This window comes from Eurosta solidaginis, chromosome 3 (assembly GCF_040869045.1).
Source record: "Eurosta solidaginis isolate ZX-2024a chromosome 3, ASM4086904v1, whole genome shotgun sequence".
Lineage (NCBI taxonomy): Eukaryota > Metazoa > Arthropoda > Insecta > Diptera > Tephritidae > Eurosta > Eurosta solidaginis.
Genome location: NC_090321.1, coordinates 114,409,741 through 114,427,008, shown reverse-complemented (window position 1 = coordinate 114,427,008; position 17,268 = coordinate 114,409,741). Strand labels below are relative to the sequence as shown.

The window sequence follows — 17,268 nt, the reverse complement described above, 5'->3', positions numbered from 1 at the left end:
CGCATTCCACGGGCGCGTCCGCATTTGCGAGATGAGTCAATCTTTCAACATCTGAAGCAAACTCCTGCAAAGTCTCATTAGCTTTTTGGTAGCGGTTTCGTAACTCTATTAGGTATATCTGCTTCCTGTGTTCCCTTCCGTATCGCTTGAATCGTATTGAAGCTTAAATACCTGGTAAGGAACAGAGCCAGCCGTCAAAAGATAGATTTTTTTATCTCCGGATTGCTCGCTGGTAATTTAGTTGTAATTGCTCCATACGACCTTTTAAATCATCGACTTCTGCCTGAAGTTGTGCGATTTTTGCATCCTGCGATTCAAGTTTTGATGATACGAAGATATGCGGGCCCTTTTGTGCTTTCAACTGCTCAGCCAATTGAGATGTCATATATGTCTTCTGCTCTTCCAGTTGAGATGACATTTGCGACGACATTTCTAAAATGCGTGCATCCTGTGCTTCCATCTTGGCTGTTATGCGTGTCTCCTGGGATTCTAGTTGTGTTTCCATCTTGGGTGTTATATGTGTCTCCTGGGATTCCGTCTTGGATGTAATCTGTGTCGACATTTCTGAAATACACATGTGATACCATTGTCGCAGCCAATATCATGTTCAAGTCTGTGTTCGTCACTGTCTGTGGTGTTTCCATTTTTCTTGTCATGTCGTCGCCATCAGGATGAAAGACGTATTCTTCAACATTGGTTCCTTCCGATTCCATAGCTTCCCTTAGTCGTGTTTGTAGCTCGGATTTATTGCCAGTAGTATTCAATCCAAGGGCTTCCAACTAATTTTTCAGTTGCTGAATTTTCAATTCACTCAACTTGGCCATGTCCTTGTTGTCCTCTGGAATTTATTCCACAATTCCTCTTCTGACACCAATTGTAACGAATTTCGGGGAATTCCGCTTATTTGAATCCTTCTGCTAATGTTCGAATCGCTAAACTGTTGAATAAATCACTCCAATATTCAGTATTGCAGCTGGTCTTTATTTAGATTACTTTGGGCGTAGTACTTCACATCCAATAGCGTGTTTAAATCAAAACTGATTAGTTATTGCTCAGCTTGCCCTGCTTTTATACTCTCGGTCTCTCGTTCACCCATTTCTCCTAAGGTCTAGTAATTTCGGGAACCGTTGTATCTCACACTTGGTTAGCTACCAGCTATATACATCTATATCTGTAGTCCACGCCTCTCCCATAGCCATATGCGTGTGTATGTGTGAGTAACTATTTCGGCTGATGACTACATATTTGTGTGTGTGAGTTATCTCTTCGTTGCCTTCTACATAAGAGTGGCTGCTTTATTGCTGTTGTGCGTTTATTTAGTAGCAGCTTAGTGATGCTAATATTCGCCACAATACTGTTTATATGGTCACTTTATACTATTTTCTAAAAATGGCCTGATTTTCTTTCGACTCATAAAAAGATGTTGATTGGGAATACAAAGAAGGCAATTTAATTCGTCTACTTAAAGCATAAAAACAAACTGGTTTAACACGATTGTTTCAGTTTCTGGCCATTACATCCATTCTCTCTGCCAAATTACTTTGACAAGTAGAAGAACAAATTCAAACTTTTTTAAGACGATTCTTTCATTTTCTGGCCATTACATCCATTCTCTCTGCCAAATTACTTTGACAAATACGAGTTGAAGAATGAATTCTACGCTTGTAGAAATTTACAATGGCTGGTGCATTTCAAAATAATTGATTTATTATGAAAATTTTCAAAACACACACTTTTCTGAGCTTACTTGAGTAAATTTCCTGGAGGATTTTTGTACTTTTTTTTTATTTATTTATTTTTTGTACCTTCAATCCAAGTTACAAAGCAAAAGATGAATTAAAGTAAAAAAATCGAATAAAGCAAAAGCAAAGAGGATAGATTATATATGGGGTATTCCATCCCATTTCGACCAATTTTGAACCCGACCCCCTTTGAATTGGCTGAAAGTTTTTCTTCTTTTTCTAGCTTACGAAAGACGTTTTTCAGAATTTTTTCAAATTTTTTCATCCAACTCAAAAAAAGTTATGAATTTTTAAAAAAACACCGTTTTTGTTTTCAAAATGCTATAACTTTTTCAAAAATTGACCGTTTGGGATCTTTCTTTTTATAAAAAATTTGTTTTTAAATGTACTTTTCGGAAATAATCCAAAAAAAAGTTTTTAATTTTTTTTTTTGTAATTTTTCAGTTTTTCGAGATTTTTCGAATTTCGCCATTTTTTTTTTTTTCATAAAAAACTTCAATCAATTCTGCAATAATCCCCACTAATCCCGGAGTGGGCCGATATTTTTTATTTTTTTTTATTTAATTGAAAAAAAAACTGAACATTTTTTTGTATTTTTTCCGAAAAGTACATTTAAAAAAAAATTAAAAAAAAAACAGATCCCAAACGGTCAATTTTTGAAAAAGTTATAGCATTTTGAAAACAAAAACGGTGTCCAACTCAAAATAAGTTAAGAATTTAAAAAAAAAACGGTGTTTTTTTTCAAAATGCTATAACTTTTTCAAAAATTGACCGTGTGGGATCTTTTTTTTTAATTTTTTTTTAAATGTACTTTTCGGGAAAAATACAAAAAAATGTTTAGTTTTTTTTTCAATTAAATAAAAAAAAATAAAAAATATCGGCCCACTCCGGGATTAGTGGGGATTATTGCAGAATTGATTGAAGTTTTTTATGAAAAAAAAAAAAATGGCGAAATTCGAAAAATCTCGAAAAACTGAAAAATTACAAAAAAAAAACTTTAAACATTTTTTTGTATTATTTCCGAAAAGTACATTTAAAAACAAATTTTTTAAATGTACTTTTCGGAAAAAATACAAAAAAATGTTTAAAGTTTTTTTTTCAATTAAATAAAAAAAAAAAAAAATATCGGCCCACTCCGGAACTAGTGGGGATGATTGCAGAATTGATTGAAGTTTTTTATGAGAAAAAAAATGGCGAAATTCGAAAAATCTCAAAAAACTGAAAAATTACAAAAAAAAAAACTTTAAAATTTTTTTGTTTTTTTCCGAAAAGTACATTTAAAAACAAATTAAAAAAAAAGATCCCAAACGGTAAATTTTTGAAAAAGATATAGCATTTTGAAAACAAAAACGGTGTTTTTTTAAAATTCATAACTTTTTTTGAGTTGGATGAAAAAATTCTGAAAAACGTCTTTCGTAAGGTAGAAAAAGAAGAAAAACTTTCAGCCAATTCTAAAGGGGTCGGGTTCAAAATTGGTCGAAATGGGATGGAATACCCCATATGCTTTCTATGGGTTTTTGGGCGATCAAGCATAAAATGTCTTCTATACATTTTCTTGGCGTATTTCTGTTTAATTTTATACTGTATTTTATAAATTAATTAATTCTCTTTCAAAAATCACAATTGCGGAAGGTTACTGCACCGCATGAATAAAAAGGAGGCAATTAACCAAATACCCCTGATAGCACACATTCGACATACATTTTTTGTTTTCCAGCGAGTTACTCGCCGCTCGTTTCAAACTGATGGCTGCTGTTTTAATCTATCCTCTTTGACAAAAGATACCTTAAGTTAAATTATATGCATATAGATACCTTTATGCGGGAACTATCAGCTAAAGGTTGCCAGTCTTTATACCATCTTATTTCCGGGACAGGTTCACCAACTATATGAGCTTCTAATCGCCCATTTTTCCTCATCATTATAAAGGTTTCGTCTGGTCGTTTAAGGAATCGTGGATAGTCGGCTATCTTCAGTTTAACTTTTTGTCTAGCTTCTCCATGTTCATTGCTTGCTACTGCTTCATACCAACCGACGTCTCGTTCTAGCATTCTTTTTTTAAAACCGAAGAGAAAAATCATATATATATATGTACATATATCAACCAATATTATACTAATGAGTCAATTCTTCCGGACTTAAAGCGGAGTCGTTGGTGCCGTTTGTCGTACCGCTGTAGTCTTATCCCTAACGTAACCCTATACGATACATTGTGATCGATTAATGGTGCCTTAGCCTAAAAATCGTGAAAATTTCATAAATATGAAGAAAACGCAAAAAATTACAAACATATTCCACAAAAAATAAGTCTCTTAGTCATAACGCATCCAAAACAATAGGGGGACTCATGTAACCGTATAAATGCCTTATAAAGTGTGTAAACGTATAAATTTATCTAGTGCGTAAACGAACTGTCAAATTTTGTATGAAAAATCATTTACACAATCTGTATAAATTTACGCGCACATTTCATTGTGTAAACGCGGTAAACTCAAAAGAATGCAACCTTGCAGACATTACAGCAGGCATTTTCATCAGAAATCTCCAACATCAGAAAGTCATTTACAAGAATATATTAGTAAAGACGTTTTAGTTTTGATTTTTCACTTAATCTTGGCATTTTTTAATTTGTATAACAATCAAAAAAATTTTGTTTGGCAATAATACAGCTGATAAACAATCAAGTTTATCAAGAGTATTTCTAGGTGCGTTCATATAACAGCGTGTGTAAATGGATATAATTTTACACCTTATAAGTTTATATGCTTTCATGAGTCCCCCTTATGAATAAAATCTACAAAAAGTTATTAAATTCACCAGCTCAAATATTTTTAGGTTATGGATATGAAAACCCAAAAATTAATTGGTTGGCTACGATACGGTTACGACCTTAGCGGTACGATATGGCAGCAATAATCGATTACATTGATTCCCATAAGGTTGGGCGAATCAGCTGTTATAAGTTTACGGTTACCGATAACGCACCAATGTCTGCAGCTTTAAGCAAGTCAACAGCACATGAACATGAATTCAAAAAACAATTACACAAGTCACAAAGTATCCTTTTCAACGTATGTGCTATGATATTTTAACCCCTCCTATGATCTTTGTTGTTTGTCATACCAAATTTGATTAAAATTACATAAATATAGTTTAAAAAAACTAAAGCAACACGCCGTAGCACAGAGGTTCGTGGTCCCGCTATTAAGCACAACTCGTTTTGTAGCGAGTTATTTAACCACTTGCAGTCTTAAATAATTGCCGCTAGATGGGTCTAACTCTCCTTTGCGGGCCTAGCCTAGAGAATTACAAGTAAAGCTAATGCCCCTATTACCGTTTACAACTCAACTCTGTTTCAGTTGAAATTTTGCAGTTTGGTATTACAGATTATAACTCAACCTGTCAAAAAAAATGTCGGTTGAAGTTATATAGTCCTACAACTTTTTGTGGCATTACCATTTACAACTTTGTGTTGGTGTAGTTGTCAAAGACATCAAAATCTGACAACTGATTACTGGCAGTTGTCTCATACAATTTTGCAGTTGTTTGGAAAAAAGGTAACGTTTAACAAGACGGTTCACCACCTAATTTTTAACAAAAATCTTCAAAATTGGTATCATAAGAAACGTTTCGACCTCCGTTTTTAGAATCCGAAAGCAAAAATTAAAAATTTAATTTCTGTCATATCATTTCAGTTCAAATTTTCATGTCGTTGTTGCATTTTGCCAGATTTTTTGTACACACCAATGCAGAAAGCTGTTGGACCCACCCAGGGTAGTTTTTACAAATCGGGGCCGAAAGCCCCCAACACAGAAAGGTGTTCTGTGCAAAAAAAAAACTATAGATCGGGCCTCATATTTCGGACCCTCTCGGGGCCATTTTATGGGTTTTTGTAAATATCTTTCGATAGAAATAAAATTTTTAATTTCCGCTTTCGGATTCTTAAAACGGATGTCGAAACGTATCTTTTGATACCAACTTTCATACTTTTTGAAAAAAAAAATAAAATAAAAGAGGCACCTTCTTGTAAAACGTCGCCGGAAAATAATTTAAAAAAATGGAAAGAAAAAACAAGTTTTCAATCAAGGATTATATTGAACAAATTTTTGACCTTCTGGAGCGACATCCCGAAGTTGGACGAGGCAGGGCGCAGTTCGGATTCAGCCATAATAGGTGAAATTATGTGAACGTGAGTCCCATCGATACTACCCACTACTCCTGGGGATCCTGTTTTAGAGTAAAATGCGGTTTTTGTAGCGCTTTGCTCTGGAGTCATATGGGTTTTAATCCACTTCGCACAAATATACTTCTCAATATCTAAAACATCTTTATTAACTGTAGATGTTGACCAGTCCAACACTAAAATCATTTTCACAGCATTTTTGATAGCTGCCGCCAGCAAGGAGTGTAGTTTTAAAATAGGGGTACAGCCGTCCCTCGATCAATATTCTTCCTAACTTAACCGAAAATATCTTACAAATCTGCAAAATAACTTCACTAGAAGCTCATCATTTGTCACTTAAACGTTTTCTTACTTGGCGCTTGGTAGTTCCAAGGGATTGGAATGATCATGCGAATTTCTTCCGTTTTCGCGACATGTCAATTTTGTCACCAAAATTTTCGTCGTTATAAAATAAATTAAATGTTATTTAATTGATGTCCATTTTGCTATTAATAAAAAAAATCACTTTTGTAAATGCTTGAATTTCCGCCACAAATTGATCAGCTGTTAATTTATCTGTCAAATCATCACTTTTTTAGGTTGGCAACATCAATTCAACTTCAACTGAACTTATTTCAATTCGTAATTCGTAATACCAAACAGGAGTTGAGTTGTTTTAATTACAACCCAAATAAGTTGAGTTATAAACCGTAATAGGGGCATAATATAAGCTGTTAAAAACACAATTCAGCAGTCTATGTTTGTCAGGTGTGCTAAGTGTCAAACATATTATTATTTTATTTGTTAGAATTTTCATATATTTTTGTAAATTGTTGGGCCGTGGCATCTCATTTATTGCTACTACCTTATTTGGGGCAGAAGTATATCCTGCTGCATCCAAAACAAAGCCAAGGTACTCCACCCGGCATAAAAACACTTGATCGGCGGCATTTAAATCCTGATTTTTGTAGTCTTTCGAAAACAGCTTAGAAATTGTTCAATAATACCATATTCAAACAGAAAAATGAATTGAGGCAATTTCGATTTAAATTGAGTGGTGTTCATTCAACTCAATTTAGCTTACACAATAGTATTTTGATAGCTGGTTGGCTCATATCTACAGCAACAACATATCTTTGTTCAGAATGTCAAAATGTGCGTGTTGGTATTAGGCGAATGGAATGGAATGAAAACATAAAACTTTGACATTTTTGTGTGTTGTAAGAAAATGTGTTCATTGTATTGGTTTCATTTCGAGTATGCCATCTTCTTTTGACAATCCCTACTCCAGTGAAATGAAAAAAATAAAATCAGCTGATGAGATGAGCCAACCATATAGTTGAGCCATGCGTAAAACTTACGCTTAAATCTACTCAAAAACAAACATTACTAGGTTGAATTTGCAGTTGGAAATATTGTGTACGCAATTTTATTTAAATTGGCTTTTTATTATTACAATTTATTATATGATAAATTGCGTAATAAATTGCCCAAATGGTATAAATTACCAATTTGGTGTGTGTGTAGTGTCACTTGGAATGCCCCTCACTACGAACGCATTTAACGATATAAAATATACACATACATATAGATTGCACAAGCAATCACATTTTACTGACCCAGATAATCCCTTGAACCCAGCATGAGTGTGTTTACATTTGCCAACCCGTCACATCGACCGACACATATGTCGATTAGTCACACCAACAGACATATGTGCCCATTAGTCTTATTGACTGTAGAACGCCATACATATATACATAAATAGGTTATTAGAATATGCTGACTAAGCTATTGATTATTACGAATTTATGTACTTCTAGTTTGTAAGTATTAGTGTAAATATGTAGTAACATTTTGTATAAAAGAAAGTGTTTCATGAATAAAGAATTGATTGCTATTCGTACGCTCAAACTTAATGGTTCGTAATTTTATACTATATGGCGATCCTGCCAGATCACAACAAGCAATTTGCTATTATCCAAGCAAATTGCTAATGATCCAGTAATAGCCGGACAATTTTTAATCAGGATTAATTAAAAAAAAGTCCTGTAAAAGAAGAACTACAAGCAACCAGTCCAAACGCCAGTAAACGCATCAATCTTGAGGTATTTCTACCAACTTACCAAGCAGTTTCGAAAGCACACTAAGGCGATACGGCGGATCGAGGCTCCACGCCACCTTGATAAGGAGGCAACAGACGTAATTTCTTCAAGAGAACCAAAGCAGTGCCAAGGATAATGACAGTCAGCATTAAGCATAATAGGAGAAGTGGAATAAACATCTCAACCCGACTGGCGGCATACTAAGGATAATGACAGGCAGCTTCCCAAGGCAGTCGGTTCTATGTACCGGAGCGACTCGGGATTTTTCCCGACCAAGGACTGTCATTTCAGTGTGACCCCATTTAATTTGTTTCGTCCCTCCCACAAATTGTCATCCTCCCAGCAGCTCCTTGCAGCAGGACTGCTACATATTCTCTTACTCCGGGAAGGTATCGAACCCAATCCGGGTCCGTCTCCTGACCCCGGTCCTGAGAAATGGTTTTGCTGCATTTGCCAGAAAAGAATCTTTTTAGGACGGTCATACTCTGTTCAGTGTGTCTCGTGCAAGGGATGGTTGCATCGGACAGGTTGTTCTGGGCTTGATCCCAAAACCCGACGTCCACGTAACTTTTAAAAATCTTTTGTGGCTCCTTGCTGCTCACGCCCAAGGGCGTCCCGTAGTCTACGCCTAAGCGTATCCCCACTACCTTCCAGCAGCTTCGCTGCTCAGCAAGCCACAACAAGTACCCGCTGCTGCTCGCGCCCCACGGCGCCAACAACTCAAACAGCTGATACCACTCATAACTGCTACCTTCGTAGTAGAGCTGGTAGCAATGCTGAGCATCAGCCCCTGCCCCCGTCTTCTTCTCCCCCCTCTTTTCAGGCAGCAATCGTGCAGGTCAGGGAAACAGACTCTTAGTCCCTGCCTCCGTTTGCACCGTCTGCCAGCACAGAATATATAGGTTTGCGACATCCGCTCAATGCAGCTCCTGCGTTGGGTGGTGCCACTTTCCTAGATGTTCTGGTCTCCGCGACGGCAACCCCTCGACGGGTTTCATCGCGCCATGTTGCCAGGTCGCAAACCCAAATCATCCGGGTACCCCAATGCTTGCCCAAGGGCGCCCAGTCCCAAGGCCACAACAGCAATTGCGTCCTGGCCTTCCACAACCTAGGCGTAGTCACCCCTCACTTACCCCTAGAGTGGCGGCGTCACCCCTCATGCACTTCAGAGTTCTGCAGTTCAACTGTAATGGACTAACTGGGAAGATTACGGAAATAGTCGATTTCATGAAGCGGCACAACATCCGCATTGCTGCGATTCAAGAGACTAAACTCACAGCAAGATCTGCATTGCAGACCTGCTCTGGTTATAATGTCCACAGGAAAGGCCGCGAGAGCGGAAATGGAGGCGGCCTCGCGTTTATTATACACCACTCTGTGCAATATCATATATTTGATCCTGGCATCGACCGCAGTGACAATGTCTTAGAACGTCAAGGCCTATCTGTCCGGTCAGGCGATGCAAACCTAGAAATCATCAACATCTACATCCCTCCTGTCACCTGTTGCCCCAGTGGATACCGCCCTAATATCGAGGCCTTACTCACTGGCAACAATCGCATTATCTTAGGCGATTTCAATGCCCATCACGACCTATGGCATTCAAACTTGTGGGCGGACAGTAGGGGTGAGATGTTGGCGGATCAAATAGATGAAACGACGTTCTGCACAATACACGGAGACGCCTCCACACGTATGGTAGGAAGCTGTCATAGCTCGCCAGATATCTCAATCGTGAGCGCAGAACTCGTAAACTGCGTCAACTGGCAGCCGATGGTAACATTGGCATCCGACCACCTGCCCATACTTATTTCATTCGAGCGTACCGCCGACTTCATCGTCACCGAAAAACGCACTTTCATAAACTTCAAAAAAGGAAAGTGGGAAGAATATAAATCTGCAACAGACAGCAGCTTTGCTGCCCTCCCTATCCCGACTGATGCCCGCCAAGGGGAGCGTGCCTTCCGTAAGGTCATTGAATCCGCCGGAGGCCGCGAGCTTAGCGAGGGAACGCGACCTTATAAGACAGCTTGATCCAGGCGACCCCCAAATAAGGGATATAAACCAACGCATCAGATTGCTTGTGGACGAACACAAGCGGGCGAAATGGGAAGAGCACCTAAGAGGTTGTAACCTCTCTACCGGTGTAGGTAAACTTTGGTCCACCGTAAAGTCCCTATCGAATCCGACTAAGCACAAAGACAATGTTTCCATCGCCTTTGGCGATAAGGTGCTGTCGGATGCGAAAAAATGCGCGAGCGCTTTCTGCCGACAATATATAATGCATCCTGCGGTCGACAAAGATAGACGGAGAGCCAATAGACACGCACATAAACACAAACTCAGCGCGTCACCAATTACCATCACCGCTAGAGAGGTTGAGGACGCCATTGGTCGCGCTAAACCATCCAAAGCAGTGGGCCCAGACGGCATAGCCATGCCGATGCTTAAAAACCTAGGGAAAGAGGGTTTCAAATATTTAGCGCATGTCTTCAACCTGTCTCTTTACACCTTTGTCATACCCGAGAAATGGAAAACGGCCAAGGTGGTCCCGCTACTAAAGCCTGGGAAACCAGCTAACGTAGGTGAGTCATATCGTCCGATATCTCTCCTATCGCCAGTGGCAAAGACGCTTGAAGCCATTTTGCTCCCTTATTTCCAAGCACATTTGCAGCTAGCCCCTCATCAGCATGGCTTCAGAAAACTCCATAGCACTACCTCCGCGCTAAATGTCATTAGCACCCAGATAAATTGCGGTTTGAATCAATATCCCCACCATAGAACAGTACTCGTAGCGTTAGACCTATCAAAAGCTTTTGATACGGTCAACCATGGCTCGTTACTGCAAGACCTGGAAGGGTCTACCCTTCCCCCATGTCTTAAAAGGTGGACCGCAAATTATCTGGGTGGTCGGCAGGCATCGGTGCAATTCAGAAACGAAACATCAAAACAAAGGAGAATTAAACAAGGGGTGCCACAGGGTGGTGTCCTATCCCCGCTTTTGTTTAATTTCTACATATCTAAGCTACCTTCACCACCGGAAGGAGTCACTATCGTTTCCTACGCCGATGACTGCACAATAATGGCCGCAGGCCCAGGCCCAAAGATCGATGAGCTATGCAATAAAATAAACGGCTATCTCCCTGATCTCTCCAGTTTTTTCGCCTCGCGAAACCTGGCATTATCACCGACTAAATCTTCCGCGACCTTATTTACAACATGGACGCCCCAAATGTCGACCATATTGAACATTCACGTCGATGGCACTACGCTACCGACTGTCCTACACCCCAAAATCTTGGGTGTGACGTTTGATCAGGATCTACATTTTGGTGCGCACGCAACCGCAATTGTTCCAAGAATTCAGAGCCTTAATAAAATCCTCAAATCCCTTGCTGGCAGTACCTGGGGAAAAGATAAAGAAACGTTCTTGACCACATACAAAGCAATTAGCCAGCCGATTACGTGCTACGCGTCACCCATATGGTCGCCAAACCTAAAAACCACCCACTGGAAGAAACTACAGGCCTGCCAAAATACTGCTCTCAGAATCGCCACGGGCTGTCTTCTTATGTCCCCAGAACACCATCTGCATAATGAGGCGAGAATACTACCCATCAGGGAGAGAAATGAGATGCTGACCAAACAGTTTTTGTTGAATACCCAGAAACCTGGGCATCCCAACAGACATCTGATTGACGAACCAGCACCGCCTAGGGGCCTAAGGAGTCATCTCCGTAAGCATTTTGAGGAAATACGGCACCTGAGAACCCAGCCGTATGAAGCGGAAAAACACAAGCAGGTCCTTGGTGAACTCCATAGACAGGCGTCGGACCTTTATGTCGGGAATTGCCCGGTGAATCCAGTACTTGAAGAAAAATATCCAGAACTCGCAGAAGAGAAACGCATACTCCCCAGGGAAACGCGTGTCACTCTTGCTCAACTTCGTTCTGGATACTGTAACAGGTTAAACTCATACCTATCCAGAATCAACCCCGACATACAAAATGTATGCCCTGCTTGCAATGTGTCCCCACACGACACCAACCATCTCTTTAATTGTAATGTGGAACCAACGCCTCTAACACCCCTTTCCTTATGGTCCACCCCTGTTGAAACGGCAAGTTTCCTTGGACTCCCGTTAGAGGACATTGATGACAACTTGTGATCGGTCGCGGCTATTAGGTGGGGCGAGCATTGCTACAACAACAACAACAGGCAGCATTAAGCGTAATAAGAGAAGTGGAATACACGTTTTAACCCGACTGGCGGCATACTAATTCAAACAACAACAATTTAGACAGGCAGCATGACTGGCGGCATGTAGTATAAGTATATTTAAGTATTATAAGAAATTTGGCAACCGCACGGCAGCTCAACCAAAAGCAGAAATTTTTAATTTCTGCTTAGGAATTTTTTTGAAAAAAAAATATAAAGAAAATTACAATGTTTTGCTAAAATTAAAAAAAAGAGGAAACCTTCGGTATAAAGAAAACAGGAGATTAGCGCCATCATTGAGAATGGCATAGAAATAAATTTTTAAAATATTTTGTAAATTGAGAAAAAAAACATAACTTATATTAAAATGTTAAAAATTTTAAATTAAAAAAATTTTTCCTTTAAGAACAAAAATGTTTAGAAATAAGCTTTTAAATAATAACTTTTATAATGTTAACTAAACTCCATACTGGCTTGAATGAGTGGCGGCGTGTATATGTGGCTATGTGTTTATGTGCTTTGTGTCCATACACATTTTCTTCATATAATTTGTATGAAAGAAAAATGTGCATTTCAAAACTCATAGTTACTGAATAGGGCCCCAGGTCCGTGCCTTAGCCGCAATGTTGCCACTAACCTAATGACATCACGTATTGACAACATTGTAGCTATAGTGAACACAATGTTGCAGCGGAAGTAAGATGTTGCGCATTGGCGTCATGTTGTTATCAGCAGTCACTATGTTGCTAACAGCCTAGCAACATTGACGAATGCCATGCACCGGTGTGTTGGTTTTGTTCCGGTGTGTATGGGGATGTGCATGTGTACAAGGCTATGAGTTTCTGAATGCATCAGTGTGATCGGTCAAGGCACGAACTAAGTGTATCTGTGTAGGTGTTGGTTTTGTGGAGCGGTAAAAGTATGAATGTATGAGTGCATGATCTTATGAACGTATCGATGAAAATACGGAAAGCCGAAAAGAAAGTTTGGCATGTATAGGTAGGCATTTTCCGTTTCTGGGTAACGTTCCTTACCACGGCGGAAGGTATAAGAAAGAGAAAAATGAGTTAACGGGTCTAAGTCTTGTTTCAACTGTGCCCAGTGCAAGTGAAAGTGGTAATAACCAAAAGTGAAGTGCGCGCTTTTAGTCGCAAGTGAAACAGTTAGTAAACATTTTAGTTGCCGAATTAGCTCTTGTTGTGAAAAATTTGTGCGCGTCGAAAGTTTCCGCGATAAGTCAAAAGGGATGTAGCAGTTTCCAGCAAACATATTTTGCGAAATGTAAGGGATGTCCATTTTTGTGTTTTTTTTTTTTTTTTGGTACAGGCATGCTTGACGGGAGCTGGGTTCTCAACCTGGCCTATCTTTCAAGCAAGCCAAAAGAAAACTTGCATCGACATATACATCCCTGCATAAAAATATATGTATGTAGACGAATTTATGACTATGAAGACAAGAAATTCATAGGCAATTATGGATATGTACAGGCGCATAGATACACTTTTATATTTGGATTTCGTTAACAGGTTTCATTTACATTTCATTGCAGAGCACACAATTTAATCTCCGTTGGAAAAGACCCACTGGGCACTGGTTTTGGCGACATACCGCCCGGCGACAACTACACAATTTCTTTTACATTGGCGGCGCAACGCCAACAACAACAACGGCATCACCTTTTAAATTGGCGACATACTGCCCGGCAACGACTATACAATTTTTGTTACATTAGCGGCGCAATGCCAACAACAACTGTTTCATCGTTTTATTTTGGCGTCTCACCACGCAGCAACAATTCCCACACATCTTCACTACCCACAAGCACCGCACTAAGCTGTTATTTGCCGGCGCACGCCACGACAGCAACAAGAACAGAAATTAAAAGCTTGGTAAATTCAAGAATAACTGGCGGCATTGGTCCGCAACAGCAACAGCCACGACACCACATACAACAAAAATCCATAGGAGCACACCACTCGAATGAAACCAACATAGCTTTGGCGAAGCGGGCAACATCCGCAATGAAAATTGTAAAGAAAAACGGCAGCAACAACCACAACAAAGTTGGCAGCAACATATCTTAATTGTTGGGCCGGCGCATTTAATAACCTAAAACAACAGCAAACACAGGCGCAGGGAGGAGCTGTACCGGAGTTATATTTGTTTACATTATTATTTCTGTATTTTTTTTATATATTATTATATTTTTCTTATTTAAATACGAACATAAAGGGCATAATCTTCGTAAGGAATGGGCAAAAGGGTCAGTTCGTTACCGAGAGAAGCATTTTTTTGGTAGAAAATATATAGTTTTTGAGTTTTACCTTAACTCCATATTTCAGGAGTTAATGGTGGCACTTTTGCCTCCATCTTTTTTTCTTTTTGTTCGTCATATTCTTATTTTTTTTTTTCAATTTTTTTTTTTGGTTTGACGAATATACTTTTTTATATTTTACGTTTTACCATCACGTTGGCAGATTTGATACTACCAAAGCACTCATTGCTAAAGATCACTAGCGAGTGATCTTGGCTGAGTGGTTGAGGGTGGCGACCGTGAGCGTATGTATGCATGTTAAGAGTATTTTTTTTCCAGCATTTTTCAGCTAAACCACTCAACTGCAGCCGCGCCGTTGGAGAACGTGCGACTGGTGAGTTCACGAACATGTGTACATATGTCCACACATAAATTCATGCCTACACACAGTTTACGTACATACACCTCTTTTATATACTTGCATACCTTTTTATACTCAGCTGAGCAGAGCTCACAGAGTATATTAACTTTGTTCGCATAACGGTGTACTGTAACGGCATAAACTAAGCGATATAGATATAGACTTCTATATATCAAAATGATCTGGGCGAAAAAAGAAATTCATTTAGCCATGTCCGTCCATCAGTAAACACGATAACTTGAGTAAATTTGGAGGTATCTTGATGAAATTTGGTGTGTAGGTTCCTGGGCGCTCATCTCAGATCGCTATTTAAAAAGAACGAAATCGGACTACAACCACGCCCACTTTTTCGATATCAAAAATTTCGAAAAACCGAGAAAATGCGATAACTCATTACCAAAGACGGATAAAGCGATGAAACTTGATAGGTGCATTGGCCTTATGACGCAAAATAGAAAATTAGTAAAATTTTCAACAATGAGCTTGGCACCGCCCACTTTTTAAATAAGGTAATTTAAAAGTTTTGTAAGCTGTAATTTGGCAGTCGTTGAAGATATCATGATGAAATTTGGCAGGCACGTTACTCCTATTACTGTATGTATGCTAAATAAAAATTAGCAAAATCGGATGACAAAAAAACATCTGGTAACCTTGCCGTGCGCGGACGTGTTTTTGATCGCTCTTCGAATTGTTATTCTTTTTACTTTGTAAACAAGTTTTGTCTTTTATAAATATTTATTCATATAATAGAAAACAGTTTATAAGTTTAATTTCGTATTAAATCTTTACACAGTGCAATATACATAGTAGCTTTTTGTGCAATTTAAACATTCAGTCTGTGTGTTCATATATCATAGATTTTCACGAAAATTTGTGATAACTGCATACCTTTTTGTTGGTAGCTGCTATTAGCAAGTCATTGTGTGCCCTTTTTGCTTTGTGTTGTGTTCGCTGCTAGCTATACGCTGTCTTGCGATTTGCATCCAGTGCTCCAAAATAACTCTTGCCCATAATTTTTGAACAGCTGTTCAATTTATCTTATACTTATAGTTTCTTTTGCCTATTTTTCTTTTGGGTTTGTTTAACTTTGCAATTATGTTGGATTGCTGTGTCAAGAAGTGCACCAATCAAAAGAAAATTTCCCGTGGTGATACTTATGTTTGTTGTTGGCTCTGTGATAATATGGCTCATGTTATCTGTGCCGGTTTCTCTCACATAGGTGGTCGGGTGGTTGACCTAATATCCAGCAAAATTGGACTGAACTGGACATGTCATGATTGTCGTTCTGTAGAAAATGACATGCGAGCTTTTATGAGGCAAACTCAGAAAGAGTTCAACAACATTTTTATTGGGTTTCGTGACCTTAACGAAAGATTCAAAACGATGGAGGCTCACTTTAAAAAATTGAAAGTGATATCTGAATCCCCAAAACGAAAGAAATGTATGCCCAACAATGACTCCAACTTGTCTTCGAGTCAGGGGCAAAGCTGTCCTCCTACGAATGTCCCTTCAACCGCGTTGACTAATACGAACAGGCTAACCAAAGACGTTATGAACAATGCAGCTCAGGAATCTCCACAAGAATCTACACAAGGTTGTGTCGAGACTTCCAGTGAGACGATCTATGGCAAATTAAACGATGCACGAACTAATAGTGGTACTTTTGCGGCTGTTTGTTCTACGTCACCAATGTTGATTTCGCTGGACTCCCCAATTCATCCTACACCTCCACCGGTATCTTTAGCTCCAACAATAACAGTTACCGATACTGGGGTTGTTGCTAGCGATACAAGTGTACCTGAAAAAAATAGTACGGGCTCGATAACCAACGCTATAACGGCCGCACCTTCCCAGCTCTCTGGTGCGCTATCCGCTACTCCTTTGCAGGTGACTGCCGTGCCACCTCGTAGGGCTGTATTTGTGTCCCGATTACACGCCTCACTTACCGAAAATGACATTGCTCATTACGTTTGCTCTAAACTTGGTGTTGCACCCACTAGTAACATCAATGTGTATAAATTTAACTTTAAATATGAGAGAGACATCTCCTCATTTAAAATATCCCTTTCAGATGAATATTTCGATAAGGTACTTGATTCCTCTTTTTGGCCCAAGCTTACTGTGGTTCACTTGTTCACGAGAAAGGCGAGGGCCGAACCTGTTTTATTACAGCCAAAAAACGGTATGACGAACACAGTAATAACAACACAAAGGTAATTGCTGATCTGTCCTGTCTTCTCATTAATTATCAAAATGTTCGTGGTTTACGATCAAAACTTGTTCCATTCTTCCTTAATTCTTTCAACTTTTCTGCACAAGTTGTAGCTTTTACGGAGACCTGGCTAAAGCCTGATAATTACAATTCT

At 39.0% G+C, this 17,268-nt stretch overlaps 1 protein-coding gene across 11 annotated transcripts in view; it reads right to left on the bottom strand.

Annotated features, from left to right (window-relative positions):
- The window catches only part of Obsc (Obscurin), a 2,548,720-nt gene that overhangs the window by 347,018 nt on the left and 2,184,434 nt on the right, over nt 1-17,268 (bottom strand). For all 11 annotated transcript variants that reach the window (XM_067772951.1, XM_067772955.1, XM_067772952.1 and 8 more), the window contains one exon: nt 3,557-3,794. In XM_067772951.1, the coding sequence (XP_067629052.1) occupies nt 3,557-3,794 (238 nt within the window). The remainder of the gene's footprint in view (nt 1-3,556; nt 3,795-17,268) is intronic.